The sequence below is a fragment of the Leptodactylus fuscus genome, chromosome 5, assembly GCF_031893055.1.
Source record: "Leptodactylus fuscus isolate aLepFus1 chromosome 5, aLepFus1.hap2, whole genome shotgun sequence".
Taxonomy (NCBI): domain Eukaryota; kingdom Metazoa; phylum Chordata; class Amphibia; order Anura; family Leptodactylidae; genus Leptodactylus; species Leptodactylus fuscus.
The window spans coordinates 101,859,043-101,881,238 of record NC_134269.1 but is presented as its reverse complement, the minus strand read 5'-3'; the positions used below and the strand labels follow the sequence as shown (position 1 = coordinate 101,881,238).

Here is a 22,196-nt window from a genome sequence, read left to right as displayed (position 1 = left end):
ATTGCTCCCCATAGACATGAGTCAGCTTAGCAGGGGAAGAGGCTGAAACTGGAGAGTATTCTCTCTGGTAACAGTTCTTATTACTTGTACTATTGAATTATACAAAGTTTCTCAAACTAGTACCTATTTAACTTGCTTTCCTAAGCACCATGTAAACAGATAATATCATGGGAACGGCAGGATCCTAGGAGACTTAGATTAGTTCTGTAGTGCATTGTAGCAGGCTATATTCCTCCTGTAATTGGGGTTTGGTAAAAAAATTTTTTTACACCATCTATTGAGACAAGGCACGTCTGTATCCCATTGGTTTCACTATTCTGTAAAACAAATCTGCCTTGAAAACTGTTACCATCATATAAAACTCCACCTTGGTGGATAATCCTCTATTACATTTCTTCTATTATTGTTCTACACAATGACGGCGGTGGAAATTCCTACCACACAGTGCAGCACCATTACTACTTTACTGTATTGCTGTAATACAATAAGCAATAGAATGACTGCATGTTCAAGTGCTGCAGGAAAACCTGTACCATTAAAATATAAAAATACTATAAAAAGCGTTTGGGAGTTTTTGTTTTTTACATTACTTTTTGGCAGGAGGTAAACTGTTGGAAAAAAAGTCTCATAATAAACTCAGGTTTTTGGTATGAAAAATACCTTGCCCAGCAAAATTCCATCCACATATGAGGTTACAGGTATTAGAAGGTGATGAATAACATTTTTGGAAATTTTATGTTTCTTTAAAAGATAGGTTTTGTTCTTTTTACGGAGTTTGGTTAATGTCTGTAATAAAAAGGCACAGCTGTGTTTTGTTTTTTTACCTGCTACTAGAAGTTTAAAGGGATTCTATCATTAAAATCACTTTTTTCTCAATCACACGTAGGAATAGCCTTAAAAAAAAAAAAAAGAAAAAAAAAAGGCTATTCTAATACCTTTAGATGTCTTCTCCGGGCCGCTGTCAAACTGCACTGGGGACATACCCAATGCTGCCAGAGAAATCTCCAGTGCTGCCTTCATCTTCAGGAATGGCCTCTCTGCATGTCTTCTTCCGGAGCTGGATTCAAACTTCTACACAGTCGACTCTGCCATTGGGACTCAGGCAGAGCGGACTGAACTTGCGTGCAGCCATTTTTTTGTGGCTACTAACCCCAGCTTACTGTATAAGCGGCCACAAGAAAATGGCCGCTTACACCAGGTAGGCATGCATAAATCGGCTCTGCCTGAGGCCCGATGGCAGAGCCAACTGTGTCTGCGTAGAAGTTCGAACCCAGCTCTGGAAGAAGACACGCAGAGAGGCCGTTCCTGAAGATGGAGGCGGCACTGGAGATATCTCTCGCAGCATTGGGGATGCCTCTAGTGCTGCGAGAGAACTCATTTGCATACAGATAAAAAGCGGGATTTGTACCGAACAGCGGCGCGGAGTAGACATCTAAAGAGGAGAATAGCCTTTTTTTAAGGCTATTCCTATGTGTGATTGAGAAAAAAAAACCTGATTTAAATGATCGAATCCCTTTAATGATTCCATTAGGAAATACTAGTAGTTCTGCATAAAAAAAAAAAAATCTAGAAGCACATTAATCTCACAGAACTATTACTTTGAATACTGCAGATAAAGAAAAAAATTTTGCCTAGCTCAATTAAATTGATATGAACGTGCTCAAATGGATTTCAATGATATTACATCCTACCCCACAGTCATCAGATAAAGGATGCCACTAACTTACCCTAAAGAGGATCGCTGAAATGTCTGCCACAGAATATTGGATTTGGTTATTAATAGGAGGAATAACACTTGCTAAGTCTGACAATAATCATACATGAATCATAACATGCTCAGTTAATTGTGATTTTGATTTGGGTCATAGTCACCCCCAGAAATTGACCTATGGTGCAGATTTTAAGTCTCTAGAATGTCAGTTTATGTGGATTTTAATTGAGGATTTGCAACAATCACTGCATGTAGAACATACAGATTCTGCAGCAAACATTCAATGAGACTGTTGCAAATTAGATGGATTATAAATGTAGGACACTTACATGAAGTGGTTAATATTTTCCTATTACAAAAGTAATTTAACCAAAGAAAGATCTAAGAAAACACATTGCCTTAGGGATTAATCTTACCTTTAAAACCTCATATTAGCAAGTGTCCCAAAAGTGACATTTTCCATATAGCATTATGTTCTAGGTTCACTATTGACTACACTAAACTGCTCTGGAAGCCAAGGGCGCTTTCACAATACCATTTATTATAGTCCATTGCTCATCTCTGTCATAGGATCTGTATTCAATATAATGCAAAAAAGTCACTTTTTATTTTTTAATGTTAGAATGAATGGGAACTAATGCACGCAGAGTCTGCATCTGTCATTCTATTGCCGTTCTCATTCTATGATGGTAGTGTGAAAGTACCCTAATATTCCCCCCCAGCAGTAACTAATATTAAATGGTAGCTGTGGAATTACAAGCCAAGTCTGGAATCAGTGGGACTTTTACATTTATAAGGATTTAAATACAAAAACAAATCCATATAAAAACATACATTAAAAAAAAAATTTTTTTATTCAATTTCAAGAAAATAAAGACATGTAAAACGACAATGCATTTCTCATGCATGACTGACAAAGCAAAAATATTGCACTTGAATTCTTACAATTAAAAAGTACATCTATTAAAAGCCGACACACGAAAGTCTATCATATACTTTATACATCATGCCTAGAACGTTAGAGTTTGTGTAGCAGTAAAACGACCAGCACGTTCTTCTGCCCCTTTCACAGCAGATCATTTCTTAACATTTGATTCTTGACTTGGATGGTGTAATTATGAGACGTCTGAGACATTTGGATTAAGGCAGATTCAGTTTTAGCAATTAAAAACTAAAATTATTTTCATCAAACGTAAATAGCAATCTTCCCATATATTATCTGTATGGAGTTTCCACCCCTTTGTGGAACGTCACTGACTAACAAAAGGCAGCAGGTTGTAAAGTGAAGCAGAGGACTTAGACTAGGGGTACATGGCATCTCACGGGTGTCGTACTGCCAGCTTTAACTAGCTGGTAATGTAGTCACACAGAAAAGCATCAGAATTAGTTCTTCCGACTGTCAGGTCTCAGGGCAACCATCTTAGCTCTAATTAAGTATAATTGATTAGAACAACATTGCAATATTAAAATCACTATTTAGCCTTGGACTTAAAGGGATTGCCCAGGAATTTGACAACTCGCAGAGGAAGTTGGGGAAAGTGAAACAATAAAAAATAAAAAAATTGTCTATTCCCAACATGGTCTAGTTCAGGGCATGCGGTGTCTTTGCTGCTAGAAGTTTTGTGCTGCATGTGACTGCTGAGGCTGGAAAGGACCCGGTAACGTCATTAACATAAGTAGCCAGGTCCTTTCCTGTGGCCACTGATAGGCCTCATGCACAACGATGGCACAGTGCGCGCCCAAACAGACTAGTAACTGGACTTTCTATCTAGAACTTCAAGTAAGCTGTTCTGAAACACTGATGGATTATTTTCCAAGAAAACGGTGATTACTTTGTGTTATGATGCAAAAAAATAAATTAAAAAAAATACATTGCTAGCAACAGAACTAAAACACTACAGTGCCATAAAGCAATGGGTCATGGAAAACAATTTTAGTGCCCAGGCTATTGAAATACTGCACGGATAAACATTCAGTTTCTACTTCTAATTCAAGACATTCATGGTGCATTTCATATATTACAGCTGAAAGGAGGCAGAAAATAAATATATTTGGCTTACATTATTGCTTAGACAGTGCCTTGCTTGGGATATTTACAGGAAAGAATAGCACAAATGACTAAAGCTAATGAAAAAGGCACTAAAATTGGATACAAAATACATTCAAAAACTGAACCAATACATCAAAGAGAGGCGAGAACAAACCAGTCCTAAGAGACCGTACGCAATGATTAACTGGCTTCCCCATGTTCCTTAAAGGGAACCTGTCAGGTGGTATTTCCACAATAAACTTATGCAGGTTTTAGTTAAAGCCCTTTCTATTGCTGCTCCTCTGATACATTTAGGGTAAGTTCACAGGGGTATTTTTGGTCAGCGTTTTGAGGCTGTATCCACTTCAAAACCCTGACCAAAAAGACGGCTCCCATTGAAATAAATGGGAGCCGCTCAGGTCTTTTTTCCAGGAGCCGTTTCTTCTGGTTCCCGGAAGAAAGAAGCAAGACGTTCATTCTTTAGGCTGATTTGCCCTGAAGAAACTCCCTCCTCCAGACTAGGCCCATTCATTGAGCCTAATCCGGAACGGAGTGCGCAGCTGGATGCCGCTGCAGTGCACCAGCTTTCAGTTGCGGCTACCCGGTTTTTGTATGGGAACCTGATGCGGCCTCTGCCTCAGGTTCCGATCCAAAACCCCCCGTGTGAATTTACCCTTACAGCTTCAGCTACAGCTTACCCTTACAGGAATATTAAAGTTATATGTAAATTAACCTAAGTAGTCAGGGAGCGGCTTCAGCCTAGTCACACTATCTGTGAGCTGCTCCTAGAAGAGACTGTTGTGTCCTTTACAGTCACGAAGATAACATTAGTCACACCCAGGAAGAACAATTAGTAAGAAGACCCCTGTGACTAGACTGAAGCCGCTCTCTGCCCACCGTGACTGCTTAGGGCAATTTCATATAACACTTTACAACATTCAGAACTTCACTTTGCTGTCCCTCCTGTAATTCCCTATTTTCTGATGCTGCAATGGAAAGGGAATTACTTCATCCTGCACATGATGGGGCCAGTTTAATGTGAAAAACCAGCTGACAGGTTCCCCATAAACTAAAAGTAGCTGACTGTAAGAATATGTAGTGCAAAAACTGCAGGATACACATTTCAAGCTCCACTTTCCAAACATCCCTCCACATCTCAAATCTTGTCACAGAAATGACATCCAGAAAGAGGTCTCATTCACATAGAGCCTGTCCTGCATCTCTGTATCACAAAGGACTGTGTGCCGCCATATGATGCTGAATTGTATACCATGGGTATTCTCAATGGGACATTAGGATGTTTCATGGAATATTGTATTCCATAGCAGCTACACAGTCCAGTCTTATTAATGTGACCACTGCCTACTTTTGACGTCAACGTTAAATAACCAATCGCAGAAGGCACGTGTCATCAGCCATCTGGGTGCACTCATCATTGTGGAAGGCACAATGGATCAACACAAGTATACATCTATCCTTGCGGACCATGTTCACCCCTACATGCAAATCGTTTTTCCTCAGATGATGGCATCTACCAGCAGGACAATGCGACGTGTCATAAAGCTCGCAGTGTACGTGCATGGTTCAAGGAGCACCAGGATGAGTTTAACGTACTCCCTTGGCCAGCAAATTCCCCAGACTTGAACCCTATCGAGAATCTGTGGGACCACCTCAATTGGTGTTGTTCGCGCCATGGTTGCTCAACCGCGTAACCTAGCGCAGCTGGACACGGCACTGGAGTCGGCATGGCTCAACATCCCCTCTCTTCCTGCACGTCTCACAGTGGTCCGCTCTGCAAAGGGTGGTTATTCTTGATTTTGACAGGTGGTCACATTAATGTGACTGGACTGTGTAATTCTGCTATATTCATGGAGCGGGGTTACAGCTCCATATAACTTGGATGTTGCTTTGAACCAAAGAATAATTTAAAGGAATCTAAAGCGTATATGTTGTAGAACAGATATCCAACAATTATTAAGCATTCTTGTAGGAGAGATGTTCATTTATGTAAAAAAAATAAAAAATATTAAGTCAAATTTTGCTCTGAAAAACTTAATACCTTTTGATTTTTTTTTTCCTTCTGAAAAGAAAGGAATTATATCGAACTAAAACATTTTGCCAAGACTGCAACAGTCTCTATGTCTTCACAAATTCTACATGACGGGGATTTTTTTTTTTACCAAATTTTTGCAGGAAATCAACAAACATTTAGCAGAGAATTGGAAAAACAAATGCAACACAGACACTAAGAACACTAAACTTAGGGCCTCATGCACACGTGTAAGTGTTCAGAATCTGGTTCTTCCGAAGGGAGCAGAAGTGCAGTTCATTATAAAATGGGTCCTAACCTACTCCATGACATTTGAAAAGAACCCCCCTCTGAAGTCATCCGAGTGCATTCTGCAATAAAACCAGCCACCCTTGGCTTTGTAAGCCATAGGGACAGTGATGGTCAGAGTATGCTTCACCAAGAACTACTACTGTAGAGAACTGAGAAGCCAGACCGACCATATCAGAAGCAAGCTGATCATTGTAATGTATTTGCATCAAGGACATTCAAAAACATCTAAGCAGATTCACCAAAAATGTTAGGCAACTGGAGATTAACCACTTGGCACCCGCTCAACCCTGATCTGAAGTAGCTCCTAATATCATGTGGTAGCCAGGAGAAGTAAGAAACTGCATACGAGACTCTTGCTTGTTGTAGTTAGCACATTAGGTTTGTAGCATTTCCACCATAAATCCTTCAGGCAAGAGTAAAGCCCAATTCTAGCTATAAGATTTAAAAAAACACACAAAAAGAAATTTCACTGGAAGAAAGAAACTGTCTGTATTCCACATGAATGAATTATGGAATTATTAATCTACTATAATTGGCAGTCAGTCAGTCATCGCAGATCTGCATAGGTGCCATAGGCTGCCAATAATAGTCTTCCTACAACCTGGAGGGAGGAAGAAAAAGGCAAGTTACAAGACAATGACAGATTACATCCGAGTTCTCCATGGTGGAGAGACTTTGGCCAGTAGTGTAAATATGCAGACTTGGAAGCTGTAGTGACATCTGTAGAATAGTAATAGGCAGCATGAGCGAGACATTACAGCTACAAATTTCACAGATTTAGCAAATGATGCAACTTCTATCGCCTTACATCTTAAGCCAAGATGAAAACCTTTGCAGTCAGATTATCTTGGGCTGTCAAGAAGTCCATGTAATCCTATGAAGGTAGACAGTCAGTTGAAATCCTCCAGATCAGCCACTGACGCGCAAACAAGACACGGGGTTCAGGCCTTTGATAAAAGTCTACATGAAAAGTGAAGCCGAATGTCATGTCAATGAATTAGCATGAACTGCACAGATTACACTTGCTGAGTAAAGCAAAATGTTTCAGGCAGTTGAACGCATTTCACAATACAGATATTATTTACTAAGGACTTGAGGGTGGCTGAAGAAATCTACAGTTCACAAATAGCAAGACTGTTTCAGATGGATTCTGCCAACTGCTCTGCTTACAATTGAGTACAAATAAATTAATTAAAATAAATGTAAAGAAGCATCAAGATACCTGATGGAATAAAAATACATAATGGCCACTAAAGGCATTGGACTTAAAACTGCTGATGTATGCGCTGGTACAGGAAAATGTGAAAAGGATTGAAGGCCACGTATAATCTGTGCGGTTCAGGTCCAGGCATCCAGATCTCATTAGCAGCGTACTCCTGGGTAGGACTCCGGGCAGGGGGCAAACAACTTCATTTTAGTCTCTCTATGAGTCCTTGTGATAGTCCAATCTGTAGAAGCTGATTTGTGGGGAGGTGGGCAAGGTGAGGGAAATATTTTAGCAGGCTCTCCCAGCACAGTTCTAGAAGACTGGGAACGACAAGCCAGATTTTGAACAAAGATCCAGTCCGCTTGTTCTGCTGAATATTAACTACTCCTCCATGGATATACATACAGCCAGCCTACAAGAGAAAGTGCATATCAGCATGCTGGGAAAATACAGATTATTGGACCACTATGCATTGGCAAACTTCATATAAATACAAGTAACTCTATAACAACTATGGGTCAACTGTAGTTTGGACAGGTCACAAAACAAGATATATATATATATATATATATATATATATATATATATATATATATATATATATATATTTTTTTTTTTTAAGTGACTAGATTGATTTAAAACACTGAGGCACGAAATCTGCAGACCTACAATTCACTTCAACATTAGTTTAAATATGTTCCACTTTATCAGTTGTTATACTTGAGAAGGAAACATCCCTATAAGTTTGATAAAATAGGTTTATATACTGTGTGAGTGTTGTTGTTACAGTATTACACTTGTTAAAAAGCAAATAAAATTAAAAAAATAAATAAATCCCAAGTTGTGTGTCAGTTTTTGATTGGTGAAGTTCCAATGCTTTAATACTGCAGCTACTTTGTTATTTTTACCTGTACAGTGATGCCACCTACTGTGCAATTCTTAAGTTGTGCCTCATTTCCCTGCCAACTGGGTGACCAAGAGGCAAAGTCAGGGAATGAAACTGAAGAGAGAGTTAGTCTTAGAGTAACTCTAAGGCTACATCCACACAACAGTGATTAATGGGTGTGTGTCGCTGCAGCTTTGAATACAATATTAGTGAATGGGAAATATTCACAGGACCATAATTTTGAAGGTCTGCTGTTACAAACAGTCAAAATATAGGTCATGTCCTAGGTCAAATGTATGGGGTAAATCTATGAAAACTGGGGCCACTTAGGTGCAAGACGGCTGTGAAATATGGATATTTTTCATGGATGTCTTGCACGTCAGGCATCTGATTGTAGCCTAAAGGCTCTAGCTTTACAACAAAAGTGGATGGAGCCATGATTTTGAAGACAAGAATCTTGCTAGCTCTGGATTTACTGTGGATACAGGATACGTTTGGTGTGAGCTGCATAGAACACATGCTGCAGGGAGAGTCTAAGGATTCTTAAGGATTTCATGCACACAACCAATTTTTAGATACAGTGTCTCATCCAATGTTGCATTCAGATTATTTTATAACATGATCTATTTTGATATATTGATATTTCAATAAAAGGAGATGCTCTCATGTTTATGCCAAAATAGAGAAAACAAAACTAAAATAGCAGAAACCAGGGACATACCGGTGTTACCGCTGCACAGTGGAAGTATGCTGGCTCAGGCATTACAGCAGGAAGTTTTGTCCACTGAAAGTTTCGCAGGTTTAACTTCCAGAGGTCACCCAGTATAACCTCGCCATTATAACCACCGCATATAAAAACCTCTGCAATAGAAGAACAAAATCACTAAAAACAGTATTGCTGACCAAGGTGATTTAACCTTAGAAGTTGGGCAGAATTAGAAAACCATGACTGCTTTGTGCCAAAACCACTAGCCACCTCTTCACAGTTCTACTTCCTTATCCGGCTTCCAGCAGCGGCAGATCCGGGCTTCTGTACACAGGCTCAAGTTGATCTCAGGAGCGATGTCCCATTCGTTCTAGATAACCACTGCAGCCAATCACAGGCATGAACAGCGAGTTCTTCACAAATGGAACATGGTTGCAGCCAATCACAGGCCTGTAAACTGAAGACTGGACTACAATCATATGTGCTAATTTAAGCCTGGAATCACACATGCAGTTTCTAACATATCTACACAAACTGTAACTAATTCCCATTTTTCCTCAGTTCTAACTAGGAGTCTCACCGCTGTACACAGGTTTTTATTTTGTTTGTTTTTGTTTTAATTATTCTGGAGGACACTAAGAATGAAGTCTACAAATCAGTCAATTTATTCTATAGGTTGGTTTCTGAACAATTCACCCATAACTACAGACATAGTATTAGTCTACCAGGATAACGTCAGGTAGAATCACTGCACACTGCTTACAGTCCTAAAACGTTTATCTTACCATGTTTTATTTGGACACAGCTATGGCATCTTCTGGCAGCTGGAAAACCTAGAATGGTGACAGTTACATGTTTATTACAATGACACATTAGCAGGATCATCAAAGACAAACTGACATTTTTAACTGTTAAACAACATAGAGGCAAAAATTTACAGCAAAAAGACCCTGTGCAGCACGCCAAAGAAACCCCTATAAAATCTAGCTAGGGTAGGGCTTATTTTTGGAGAAACAAGGCATTACTTGAATAGAAGCAAACTGTTTCTGCTTCTCTCCCACTGTGGCAGCTGATCTGCGCAGAATCTGGTTGTCTGCCCTCCAAAGATCAGTACGAAACATGTATTTAGTCACCAGAAAAAAACTTTATAAGGACTCTCGTGGTAATGGCTGTTACATCTAGATTTCTGAGTATTAATTACAAGACAAGACAGGATAGTTATCAAAAGTGAAACTAGAGCTTAAGGCAGGAATAGCTGGGATTTTTAACCTCACCAAATTCTATCAAAAATTGTTAACACCATTGTTAAATTGTTAAAGACCTTACCTAGATTTTCATGTGGCTTGGTTGGAATGTCCTCCCAAGTGTTGGTTTCAAAGTTATATGCATGTATCTTTAGAAGGGATGGTTGAGGTTGCAAGTGAAAATAATGTTAAATTAGTAAACTGCTAGATTTACAGTAAAATATAACACGCATACATTAGGTTTCTTAAAGTTTCTACTATATATTTCTAAAAACATATTAGAGGTATTCTGTTTCAGAAAGGGAGAAAAAGACTTTGGTTCCACACATTATGTCATATGCCATACTGGCTGACCGCAACACTATTAGTAGCAGCCATTTCACATACTAGTGTAACAGCAGGGGACAGCCAAGCATGGGCAGTAGGACAGTTAATAGAAGGGAGTCTATCACTACTCCCATATTGCTGTAGATGATGGTAGCAGAATAAAAATTATGCCTCGTGGTTCAGAGCTCCAGAGATGCGAAGAAAACGCTCTTTTAAAGGGATCTTATCATTAAAACGCAATTTTTTCTCATTAACACGTAAGAATAACTTTAAGAAAGGCTATTCTCCTACCTTTAGATGTCTTCTCCACACCGCTGTTCGGTAGAAATCCTGTTTTTTATCGGTATGCAAATGAGTTCTCTCGCAGCACTGGGGGCGTCCCCAATGCTGCGAGAGAACTCTCCAGCGCCGCCTCCATCATCTTTAGGAACGTCCTCTTCACGCGTCTTCTTCCGGTGCTGGGGGTCAAACTTCTAGGCCTCGGGCAGAGCCGACTGCACACGCCCACAGGCCACAAGTAAATGGCCGCGTACTTACTGTGTAAGCAGTCATTTTTCTTGTGGCCATGGACATGCGCAGTTGGCTCTGCTGGAGGCCCAAGGCCTAGAAGGGGGATGCACTGAATGCAGGATAGGCATGTTTACATAGTTACATAGTTGATGAGGTTGGATAAAGACATCAGTCCATCAAGTCCAACCTATAACTCTACAATCCCTACAGTGTTGATCCAGGGGAAGGCAATTATATGTTGGGGATGTTTAGGGATGATATGTTTAGGGATGATGCACAACACTCAATAATAAAAGAAAACTGAATATAGTGAATAATGGTTCTTTTTCTACACATCCTTGGGGCTCTGAAACATAAAAGGTATCATTTTTATTCTGCTACAACAGCTACAGCACTATGGAAGTTGTTTAAAGTACCTGAGGACAGAGAGTCTGCCCTTTATAAAATAGCCCGTATTATTTAACCAAACAAAAAGTTACCTTATCTAAAGTGTATGCCGTCCATGATGTGCCACCCCCTAAGACATAGATCCGCTGATTATCATGTGCTATTTCATGCCTGTACCTTGAGTAAAACAAAGAAAAGGTGACATTAATGAGTTTCTCCCCATTATAACGTAGTAGTGACAAGTCTTTCTTAAAAGGAATACTATAAAGGTGTGTTAAATCTAGCAATAAATGATAAAAGTACAGAGGATTTCTATAAACTTTCCCTGTGGAAATGCTTTGAACTGTCAAGGAGGGCAGGTTTAACAATTTGAGTGTCCTACTGCAGAGCATGAAGAGTTGGGGAGGCTCCTGCTGCAGCCAGTTGTCATATTCAGTAACAAGACAGAGGCAAAAGGGGAAAATGGCGAACAACAGGGACACGATATATTACCTAGTTTTCATTTCCTTATGGGGTTACCCAGCTTCCAAAAATGAAATCAGCAGACATATCCACAGCAGAGATAATTACTCACTATTCCCTTGTACAGCCTTTGATACAAGAAGCAGCAAGTAACAAAGTGAAGCAATGTTTACATGCAGTGAATCTTTGGACAAACTACACTTCCATGATTCATCTGCCGGGTGTGACTGTGTATCCCTCTCCCTTCTCCACTCTTCCCTGCGATGAAATCTCAGGTAATAAATCACCCCCACACCAGAAGTCACATGATGCTCAGATATTTCGCTTGCTAACTGAAATAGGATATACAGTATATTATTGTGTTTCTTGTATTGATTTATCCTAAGATTTGGCCCAGATCTTTTAAAAGCTGGATAACTGGCACATATTTACAAAGCTAACAATGCACTGAATTCAGCACAATGTCAGCTTTCTAGTGGTATAGAATGCTACTGATCTGCGAGGACATGAAAGGTCCTCTTTATGGGTCCCAGAAATCATTTCCACTTTCTTCCACCTCATTATCCAGTTTCTAGATAATACGGTGGATTTCTACTTTCCAGGTAAATTTGGCTTATTGCCAAAATTACCATAAAACTGGAGCAAAAAAAAACCCTCAATCTGATGACAGAGCAGGGATGCACCCCAAGACTCCACCCCTCTTGCCAGATAGAGATTAGTAGAAAATTATCCACATTTTTTTCTGCCAGACTTCTACAACTATGCCGTTCTTTCTACATGCTAGATGTTTGCTTTTTTAAAAAAAAACAACAAAAACCCCCCCCAAAAACGTGTGTGTTTCTGGATGGCACAATTCAAGGGCTAGGTCACACGGGCTCCACGTGTACACATTCTGCCACGGCTGCATGCCAATGCAGTGCACTGGCATCCCGTCACGGCATTCTGTGATGGATTAGGCCCAAATCAATGGGCCGGAGAATCGCGCCGCGGAGACCGCGGTTGATTCAGCCGCAGAGTCCGTGGCAAGATACAGCAGCTCGCTTCTTTTTTCCACTACTAGCTAGCAGAAAAAAGAAGCGAGTGGATCCCATTGAAGTCAATGGGAGCAGCGGATTTTGAGACGGATTCCGCATAAAAAGCCGCCGCCAACTTGCCCCGTGTGAATTAGCTCTTATTGTCACAACTTCTGAGCACATGAATGGTGTAAAACTGTAAAGGGGTAGTTTCATTTTCATGCTCTTAATTTTGCATTGCATCTTCTACTTTGGCTGCACACTACGGCCCATGTATACTAATAAATATACAGAGTAAATTTAGACAGGAAGTCTAAAAATTCGCCAGATTTATCAGAGTGGCTCATGCTGGATGACATATCTGACATTACACCACTTCTGAGTTAGCTTCCTTTAATCCATAGATCATTAACTCTGTAAACCCAGTGGTCAAGGACACAGAAATGGTAAATGCTGCACATGTGGGTGGTGTCTAGTGGGTTATTTCACCCCCTCCATGTTCTACTGTCCCTATAGCAAAGTGTCCTCTCACTCAGACTGCTCCCTGTGGTTACCCTCCTGGTGCACAGACTTATCTCAATGCACCCTATCCCTCACAGACTGCTTATAAAAGGGGTTCAATTTAATTTTATTATTTAAAATTGCTGCTATTGAAGCCATAGGTGTAAAAACCAAGTGCTAGCCTCTCACTGGGCCGCCATTTCTAGTGCTAATTGTTTGTATACAGGGTCTACAGCTGACATCACCACTGACTTCCTGTCTGTGGGAGAGGACTACTGCAGCCAATTACAGGCCTCAGCAGTGACCTCTTCACAAATGTCACGTGAATTGCCACAAGCTAGTTTCAATTCTATGGCACTGTGTGAGATAGAGTACTTATCTCAGCTAACCTTTAGTAAGAACTTACCTTTCCTCTGGTAGATCACAAGCTGGATTGTTTGGCTTAAGCTGCACCCATTCTCTGGTAGAAAGGTCTAGTCGATGTAGGTCTGTACTGTAAATATACCCAGTTGTTCCTCCAAATACATATAGGAAGCCATTTATAATTGCCATTGCCTGAATAACATAAATCATGCAAAGAAATAAATCTTCAAATTCTCTAGTATTCAATATATACAATGGGTTAACAAACAGCATTTCACATATCCTTTAGTACACAAAGATAAAGTAAATATTAAGGTACAGCTAAAAGTAACAAAGTTCTACTAAATAGTAAGGGGGCGTTCACACTACCGTCGGTGTCCGACATGTAGTGTCCGCTCCTAGTGTCCGCTCAAAATCTGTCACGGACATTAGGAGCGGACACTAGCTGTGTCCGTGACACCTGTCATTCACTTGAATGGGCATCGGGTGCGTTCTTTTGCACTCCGTGCCCGTCCTTCCCTGTCCGCAAGAGAAGATGTCAGACTTCTCAAGCGGACAGAAAAACCCTGCATGCAGCAATGACCTCTCCATCCAGAGACACTGTTGCATAGACTGCAAAAAAAAAAAAAAAAAAACGGAGGAAAAAGTCCTGCACGGAGGCCTTTTCCCTCTGCCAGTTTCAGTTTAAAAAATGTTGGCACCCGTTCTAGCCTATGGGGTCTGCCAGGCTCTATGCTTTCTTAAGGCCCAGGGGCCCTCGCTACACTGGCCCCACAACACACTGGGTACCACACAGAGGAAACGTGCAGACAACGTGTGCCTAATTTGTCGTGAGCGATGATGGGCGGAGATCCAAGGCAGAGAGTGGAGAGTAACAGAGTACTTCCCTCTCAATGCCTACCCACTTTTTTTTTTTTTATACAAGCCCCAGTAATGCCAATCAAAGAGGATCGACAATTTATAGTACAGGTATGGGTCAGGGAGACCTGCACCCCCATCACACTTGTGACACGTCAGCCTGCAGACATGAAGCCAACAGAGCAGAGTCTATTGATCACTTTAAACTGCATTACGTACAGATTTTATTCCCTAAAAGGACCATTCTGCTGTGAAGATTTGAGTAATCATCTCAAAGAGGTTTCTGAGTGTGCAAATATCAATCTAGAAATATTTGGGTGTAAACAAACCACAACAACTAAGGGCTCGTTCACATCAGCGTTGTGAACTCCGTTCTGCAGGTTTCCGTTTCCTGCCTAAAACAGAGGCAGGAGACGGAAACCTGCAGGAGTCTCTCTCACCCATTCATTTGAATGGGTGAGAGAGATGTCTGGCCGTGAGTGGCGGTGAGCGTTTTATGCTCTCCGCCGCGAAACCGGGTTTTATAATCCGGACACAGAGTCGGACAAGCAGTACTCTGTTTCCGGATAAAAAAAATCCGGTTTCGCGGCGGAGAGCATAAAACACTCACCGCCGCTCACGGCCAGACCGTGGCATGCAGAAGACGGAAAGCACAGAACGGAAGGCTGAACGCAGGTGTGAACCTAGCGTAATACTGAAAAAGGGAGATCATTCTGCAGCTACAGAGGATCAGTACGACTCGTGTGGAATTCAGATGTGCTCTCCACATTTTCCTTTGAGAACATATGAAAAGTTGCTAAGATTCTATGCATATAGTTACCAGGCTAATAATTTGACCAATGAATCTGAAAGATGAAAGTTATGCAAGCAAAAGCTGTAAGACATCTATATGCCAAAAAAGTGAAAACACACCTGGCCATAAATGCGGTTGGGTTTTTTTCCATCACAGTTTAGCTTTTCCCATCTCTTATACTTCACGTTACAGACATGAACATCGTTACCATTGCTCTCGCCAAACGGGATGCCAGTGCCTCCAAACACCAGGAGATTGTAGCCATGTAAAACCACTAAATTAGGGGGAAAAAAATACAAAATAAAATCCACACTGAACATTAGACAAGACCAAATGCTGGGTAGCATTTCACCTACAGACAACACAGACTTAAAAGGTGAATTCCTGAAATGGGACATATATCAACAGATCAACAGACAAATGCTGCTGTCTCCGCTAAGTGCAGGAAACCCTTGTTCTCAAGATGGGAATATATAATCACCTAGATTTTATTTTACTAAAAAAAAGTAGATACTGATACATATAAAGTACATCTTTTTGTGATTGATTTTCTGATTTTATATTTTAATCTGTTTTCTGTAAATGCTTATGAGGGCAGTCATCCTGAAGAAGCAGAAGCTACTCCCTTCTGTAAACTGAAGATCAGAAGTTTGCTATACAGCAATTATGTATGTGGAGGGGCGGCGATTAATATGGTGCTGAAAGCAGGAAGCTCATTATATTGGAGTGCTAGACCCCCATACATATGAAACCAATGACCTTTCCAGTCTTGGAGAATCCATTTTACATACAATATTTGTTGTGGAGGAAAATCAAATGTCAGGTTGTTAAACATTACAGGGATCCTATCAGTCCAACACAATTTTTTGTAGGTACCACGTCGGAATAGCCTTAAGAAAGGCTATTCATCTCCTGCCTTTTGGCGTCTTCTCCGTGCTGCCGTTCGCCTACAATCCCGGTTCTTGTCAGTATGTAAATGAGTTCTTTTGCAGCACTGGGGGCGGGCCCCAGCGCTCAGACAGCACTGGGGGTGGCCCCAATGCTGCGAGAGAACTCTCTCCAGCGCCGCCTCCTCCTCCTCTTCAGCAGCGTCATCTTCAGCCTCTTCTTCCGGTGATGGCTTGTAACTTCTAGGCCTCGGGCACAGCAGACTGTGCATGTCCACAGGCCACATGAAAATGGCCACTTACAATACTGTGCAAGCGGCCATTTTTTCGTGGCCTGTGGGCATGCGCAGTCTGCTCTGCCCAAGGCCTAGAAGTTACAAGCCATTGTCGGAAGAAGAGGCTGAAGATGACGCTGCTGAAAAAGAGGCGGCGGCGCTGGAGAGAGTTTTCTGGAGTGCTGTCTGAGCGCTGGGGCCCACCCTCAGTGTTGCAAAAGAACTCATTTACATACCGACAAGAACCGGGATTTTAGGCGAATGGTGGCGGAGAAAACGACGAAAGATAGGAGACGAATAGCCTTTCTTAAGGCTATTCCGACGTGGTACCTACAAAAAATTGTGTCAGACTGATAGGATCCCTTTAACAAGTTTCCCCATACCCACAGAGGATAACTTAATGATCAGCAGGGGTCTGAATATGGAGACCCTCTCAATCACAGGAAGAGGGGTGTTTTGCACCCCAGACAGAATTAAGCAGTAGTCAAAAATCCATGCCCCTGCCCCACACATTTCAGTAGGACCAATGAAAGCCAAACGCTGTATTTAGGTTCTCTCTGGCATCATTTTAAAATGAGTAAGAAGGACACGTATTTTCAACTGCTACTCCACTTAAAAACTGGTGTACAAAACACCCCCCATTCTCATGGGGTCTCAGCATTTGGGACTTCTTTGCCATTCTATGAAATTTTTCAAAGGTGAATTAATATTTAAGTGCATTGTACACAGGATAGGAGATGTGTCCGTTCAGTGGGAACTAATGACTTGGAAACCCAAAAATTACAAGAATAGGGGTACCATATACCCTTGTCTGAACATAGGAATGGTTGAGTACTTTTGCTGCTGCTCCATTTGTTTTTATGGGACTGCTGATAAAAAGCAGTAGTACTGCAATTTACCTATTTCTGGTAGTCCCATATAGTCAACATACCGATGCAATTGCTGCGCCATTCAGATGTGAGTATAACGAACTCCATTTCTAGGACTTGTGGGAGTCCCAGCGGATGGATCCCTAGTGAATAAATTGCCTCTAGGGAGTCTATTGTCTTGGAGGTAATATGAGCAATGCATGCAGTGCTATTCCATCCATCAGACATGACACACTGGAGGCTCCAACGAAGATGTGAACAAAACCTTATTCAGAAAAGTATTTATGTCAGTTTTAAAATGAACTTTAGTGTCCCTATTACTGATTGGGGGCATCTTACATGTCCTTACAAAAGATTACTTGTGTAACATGTACTTGTAATGTAGTTATTTGTTACCTAACTAAAGCAGTCTTTTATATAGTAACACTTTTAATACTCACGTGACATGGATGCAAGTTCCCTTGGCATGTAGCCATCTGTGCCCATTTGATGCCATGTTCCTGTAGCAAAGTGATATCGCCAGAGCTCTCTGAAGAGAGGGTAATCTTCATTTTCTGGGCCACCTGATTCATCATAGTCAGGGTTGTACCCACCAAACACATATAAATTTGTATTATCAGCCACACATCGATGTCCACTTCTGGCAGGTGGCGACCTGCGACCTACAAAACATAGAAAGAAGGTGGTCATAAACAAGGGGAAGGTAGGACAGAAGGAAGAGCTGACAAACAAGCAAGGCAAAGCAGAAAAAGTTTAAGAACTGGTCAAAATTTGTACCATGACAAAATTCAGCAATTGAACAGCAATGCAAGCACTTAATATGGTTTCCATTGTCAACTTAAACCCACATGAGTTTGTACCACAATGACACGCAATGCACTTCTAACCCTTTTCAAGATCTAAAATACTGTGTGCTTGTCATTGATATTTTAGTTACAAGCCCTCTGCTACATACTGGGACCTACTATCAAGTGATAAAAACACAAAATGATTTCCTCTTTAGGTAAATACATGTCATTTTTGTAAAAAAAAAAAATTGTTATAGTAAGTGTCACATACCACATCAGAATACATACTTCCCCCAATATACCCAATGTATAAATGACAAGGGTGCCAGTTGAACCCCCAAAGTCCTACTAATACCTGTGGGCAGTAATCCTAAAAAGCACTTTCCCTACAGAAGCAGTTCCACAGAATTGCTGAAATTTCAGTTTAGAAGAAAAAAAAATTTTATTCAATAAAATAGTATATAATAAAATACACACACACACACTGGATGAAATACGTATTGAAAACGCCACCAATAAAAAATGACAGGTATTGAACACACGAAGGAAAAAGAGGTGCAAAATGATGTAAGAAATCCTGACACCGTCTGAAATCTATCAGGAATTAGAAAGCAATCCTGCCATTTAGTGACAAATAATATCCACTGGTTCACCTGATGGCCTATAAAAAGGTGTCTCATTACTAAGGTGCCGCACAAGAAACAAGTCATGATGGGTAAAAACAGTGAGCTGTCTCAAGACCTTTGCAACCTCAAACATATTGATGGCATTGAAGAATTTATAAACGTCTGAAGATTCCAGTGAGCACTTCTATAATACGGAAGTGGAAAGATCATCATTGCACCACAAACCGGCCACAACCAAGTGTTCACAGCAAGATTTTAGAAAGAGGAGTGAAAAGAATTATCAGAAGAGTTGTCCAAGATAGAAAGGATCACCTGTGAAGAGCTACAGAGTCGTGGAAACAACAGATAAACTGTTTCAAAGAAAGCAATAAGTAATGCCCTGAACCTCCATGGCCTGTATGAACGCTCACCATGCAAGACTCCACTGCTGAACAAAATGTATGTTCAAGAGCATTCAGAGTTTTCTCAACAACATTTATACAGGTCTGCGAAATACTGGGAGAATATAGTCTGGCCAGATGAGATCAAAATTTAACTCTTTGGATGCCATAATACAACATCATGCTTAGAGGCCAAAAGATACTGCCTCTCACCACAAAAACACCATACCAACAGTGACGTTTGGAGTTGTAGGGCAAACTTATGGCATATGGCACTAGCAAAATTCATAGAAATGAAGGAAGGATGAATGGACAAATGCACATAGAAGATTTTAGCAAGAATGTCTGTCAATTACCAGGATGATGAAGATGAAACAAGTGCGGATATTGCAGGAAGACAATGATCCAAACACACTGCCAAGGAAACTCTCAAATGGTTTTAGAAAAAGAAAATAAAGCTGCTATAAAGTCCCGGCCTGACCTGAATCCAATGGAAAATCTATAAAAGGAACTAAAGCTCAGAGTTCAAGTAAGGAGCCCCCCCCCCCCTCCCCCCAAACCATCAGGAGCTGCAGAGTGTTTGTATGGAAGTGTTAGTGTTGCTTTGCATTGTGTCTAGTTCTCCATACAGGAGGAGTCTTGAAGCCGTCATTACCATCAAAGTTTTTGTATGAAGAATTACATTTCAGTAGCATGTTCAATACTTTTTCCCTGTGTTATTTCTCATTATTACACTTCATTTATGGACATCTTTGGTTTAACCTCTTTGCCTGTGTGGACTGAATGGATTGTTACCGACATCTGGTGAGAATTTCATGTCAATAGCACCTTAAGAAATAGATTTACTTGAATAAACATTGTGGATGAAATAAGTCTTGAAAACTGCACCAATTTTCTATTCCATACGAGGTACCAATTTGCACAGTTTGATTCAGGGACCCAAACCTATGATGAGATATTACCAATGGGTAAATGAGCTTGTGTAGCAATAAGTCTTGCCACTTCTTTGAAGAAACATCAACACCTTTCCTGATGACATTTGTAGATTGACAAAAATGTTATTCTCAGAGAAAATGAACCAACCATTCACAAAGGGGAACATTGGTTCATTCAGGTAACCCATCTATCTGCATGGCTGGGTTTAAGGCCAAGGCCCCGCATTGTGGAAAATCTGCTCTCTGTTGCAGATTCTGCTGTGGGTTTTTTTTTTTTTGAGGCAAACCAAGTGGCTGAAGAAGGAATAGGAAACATATAAAGGAACCGACATTTCTCCCTTCTGCTCAATCTGCACCTGGCTTTGGCAAAAAAAAAAAAAAAAAAAAAAAAATATATATAATAATAATAATAATAATAATAATAATAAATATGGATTAGTAGAGGGCCTGACACCCCAATTACTAATGAAATGGCTATGCTTTGCTATCATAGCTCAGCTCCCATTTATATGAGATGAATGGAGCTGAAATGCAATAGCATGGGACAACCACTACATAATGTATCTGTCAGGGTATGGTATGACTCTGTAAACAAGATGATAGAAAAGATCAGCATGCACACTGTCCAAGGGCACCAGAAACCTGACAAAAGAAAATACGTGTAGACACTAGGACATAAAACAACAACATCACTAAAGCACCGGTCCCTCCTCAAAGTTCAAAGAGCATTCACTGTTATGGAGAACAAAGTTGTATTTAGTGTAGCCATCTCATTTACAGGGTCATCCAACACATAAGATAATATTTTAAGCCCAAGTAATTTTAGTCTTACACTTAGAGTCTGCCTTCTTACTGCACAGCTACTCCCTGGGTATCTCTGATAAAGTGAAGGCAATCACGTTACAATGTAGCATCACTGCGGCATGTGACAACAGGTCAATGCATTGATGCAAGGTCATATACTTGCCGTAAACAAGGACAACGGCACTAAAATGTGCAGCCACACGCTATAAAGCAGAAATAAGAAGTATATTACAATATGCAAATAAGTCTAAGTGCTACCACCTGAAGAAACAGCCAAGTTTAATTTTAACCACTTGACAAACTCGGAGGAATAAAGGGACTTTTTTTGCCCCCCTCAAAATTGATTTTAATTTGAAGAAACAAAATGTCTAAAATATAGTAACAGAATCTGTAAGGGTCCGTTCACACCTCTGAAACGGATACTTGTCCATGTCTGTTACAGCATAACTTTTCACTCTCTGTTTAGGCTCAGACGGAAAGGTTTGCGGCTGGGGCCCACGTGTCCAGTCCTGAACCAGGGAAAACAACCCCGTATTGAAGTGGGTAAAATTCTGTATCTCTGTTCTAAAAAAGGGAACTGCTATAATTATAGGGTCGAGCAGTGACTAACAGGGAAAGATTCATTCTGTTTACACATGTCAATAGTTTATAAACATATGAAAATACTAACTTGTTTTCCTAAAAATAACATCCAAGCTATTTATTCATTCCTTTAACCCCTTCAGGACCTGGCCTAATTTTTCAAAACTGACTTTATATGGCAATAACTTTGAGACGCTTCAACTTACACAAGTGATTTTGAGATTTTTTTTTTCATGACACATTATACTTCATGTTAGTGGAAAACACGAATCAATTTTTTTTTGTGTGTTTATTAAAAAAAAAAAAAAAAAATAGGCAATTTGATGAAAATTTGAAGAAATTTTTCTATTTTCAGAATGAGAAATGCTCTGGTTTTCAAACAGATAGTCATATTAACTAAATACATTGCTAAATATCTACCATATCTCTGCTGTATACTGGCATCATATTTTCATCGTTCTTTAATTTAGTTAAGATGTTACAAGGCTTACAAGTTTAACAGCGATTTTCCAGATATACAAGAAAATTCTCCAAAATATTTTTTTAGGGACCACTTCAGTTCTGACGGAGATTATAACGGCCTATATATTAGAAACCCCCCATAAATCACCCCATTTTCAGAAATGAACCCCTCAAATAATTCTTACCAACATTTGGGAAATATATTAACCCTTTAAAGGGGCTCTATCACTGTATGTAGATTGCTTCAGTG

General features: G+C 40.3%; 1 protein-coding gene across 2 annotated transcripts in view; it reads right to left on the bottom strand.

Moving 5' to 3' along the window:
- Positions 1-2,546: 2,546 nt before the first annotated feature.
- The window catches only part of KLHDC10 (kelch domain containing 10), a 42,823-nt gene continuing 23,173 nt past the window's right edge, over positions 2,547-22,196 (bottom strand). For both annotated transcript variants that reach the window (XM_075273910.1, XM_075273909.1), the window contains 8 exons: positions 17,810-18,031; positions 15,458-15,612; positions 13,731-13,879; positions 11,441-11,525; positions 10,207-10,273; positions 9,666-9,713; positions 8,896-9,035; positions 2,547-7,700 (listed from right to left, as the gene is read on the bottom strand). In XM_075273910.1, the coding sequence (XP_075130011.1) occupies positions 7,491-7,700; positions 8,896-9,035; positions 9,666-9,713; positions 10,207-10,273; positions 11,441-11,525; positions 13,731-13,879; positions 15,458-15,612; positions 17,810-18,031 (1,076 nt within the window). In that variant the 3' untranslated portion in view covers positions 2,547-7,490. The remainder of the gene's footprint in view (positions 7,701-8,895; positions 9,036-9,665; positions 9,714-10,206; positions 10,274-11,440; positions 11,526-13,730; positions 13,880-15,457; positions 15,613-17,809; positions 18,032-22,196) is intronic.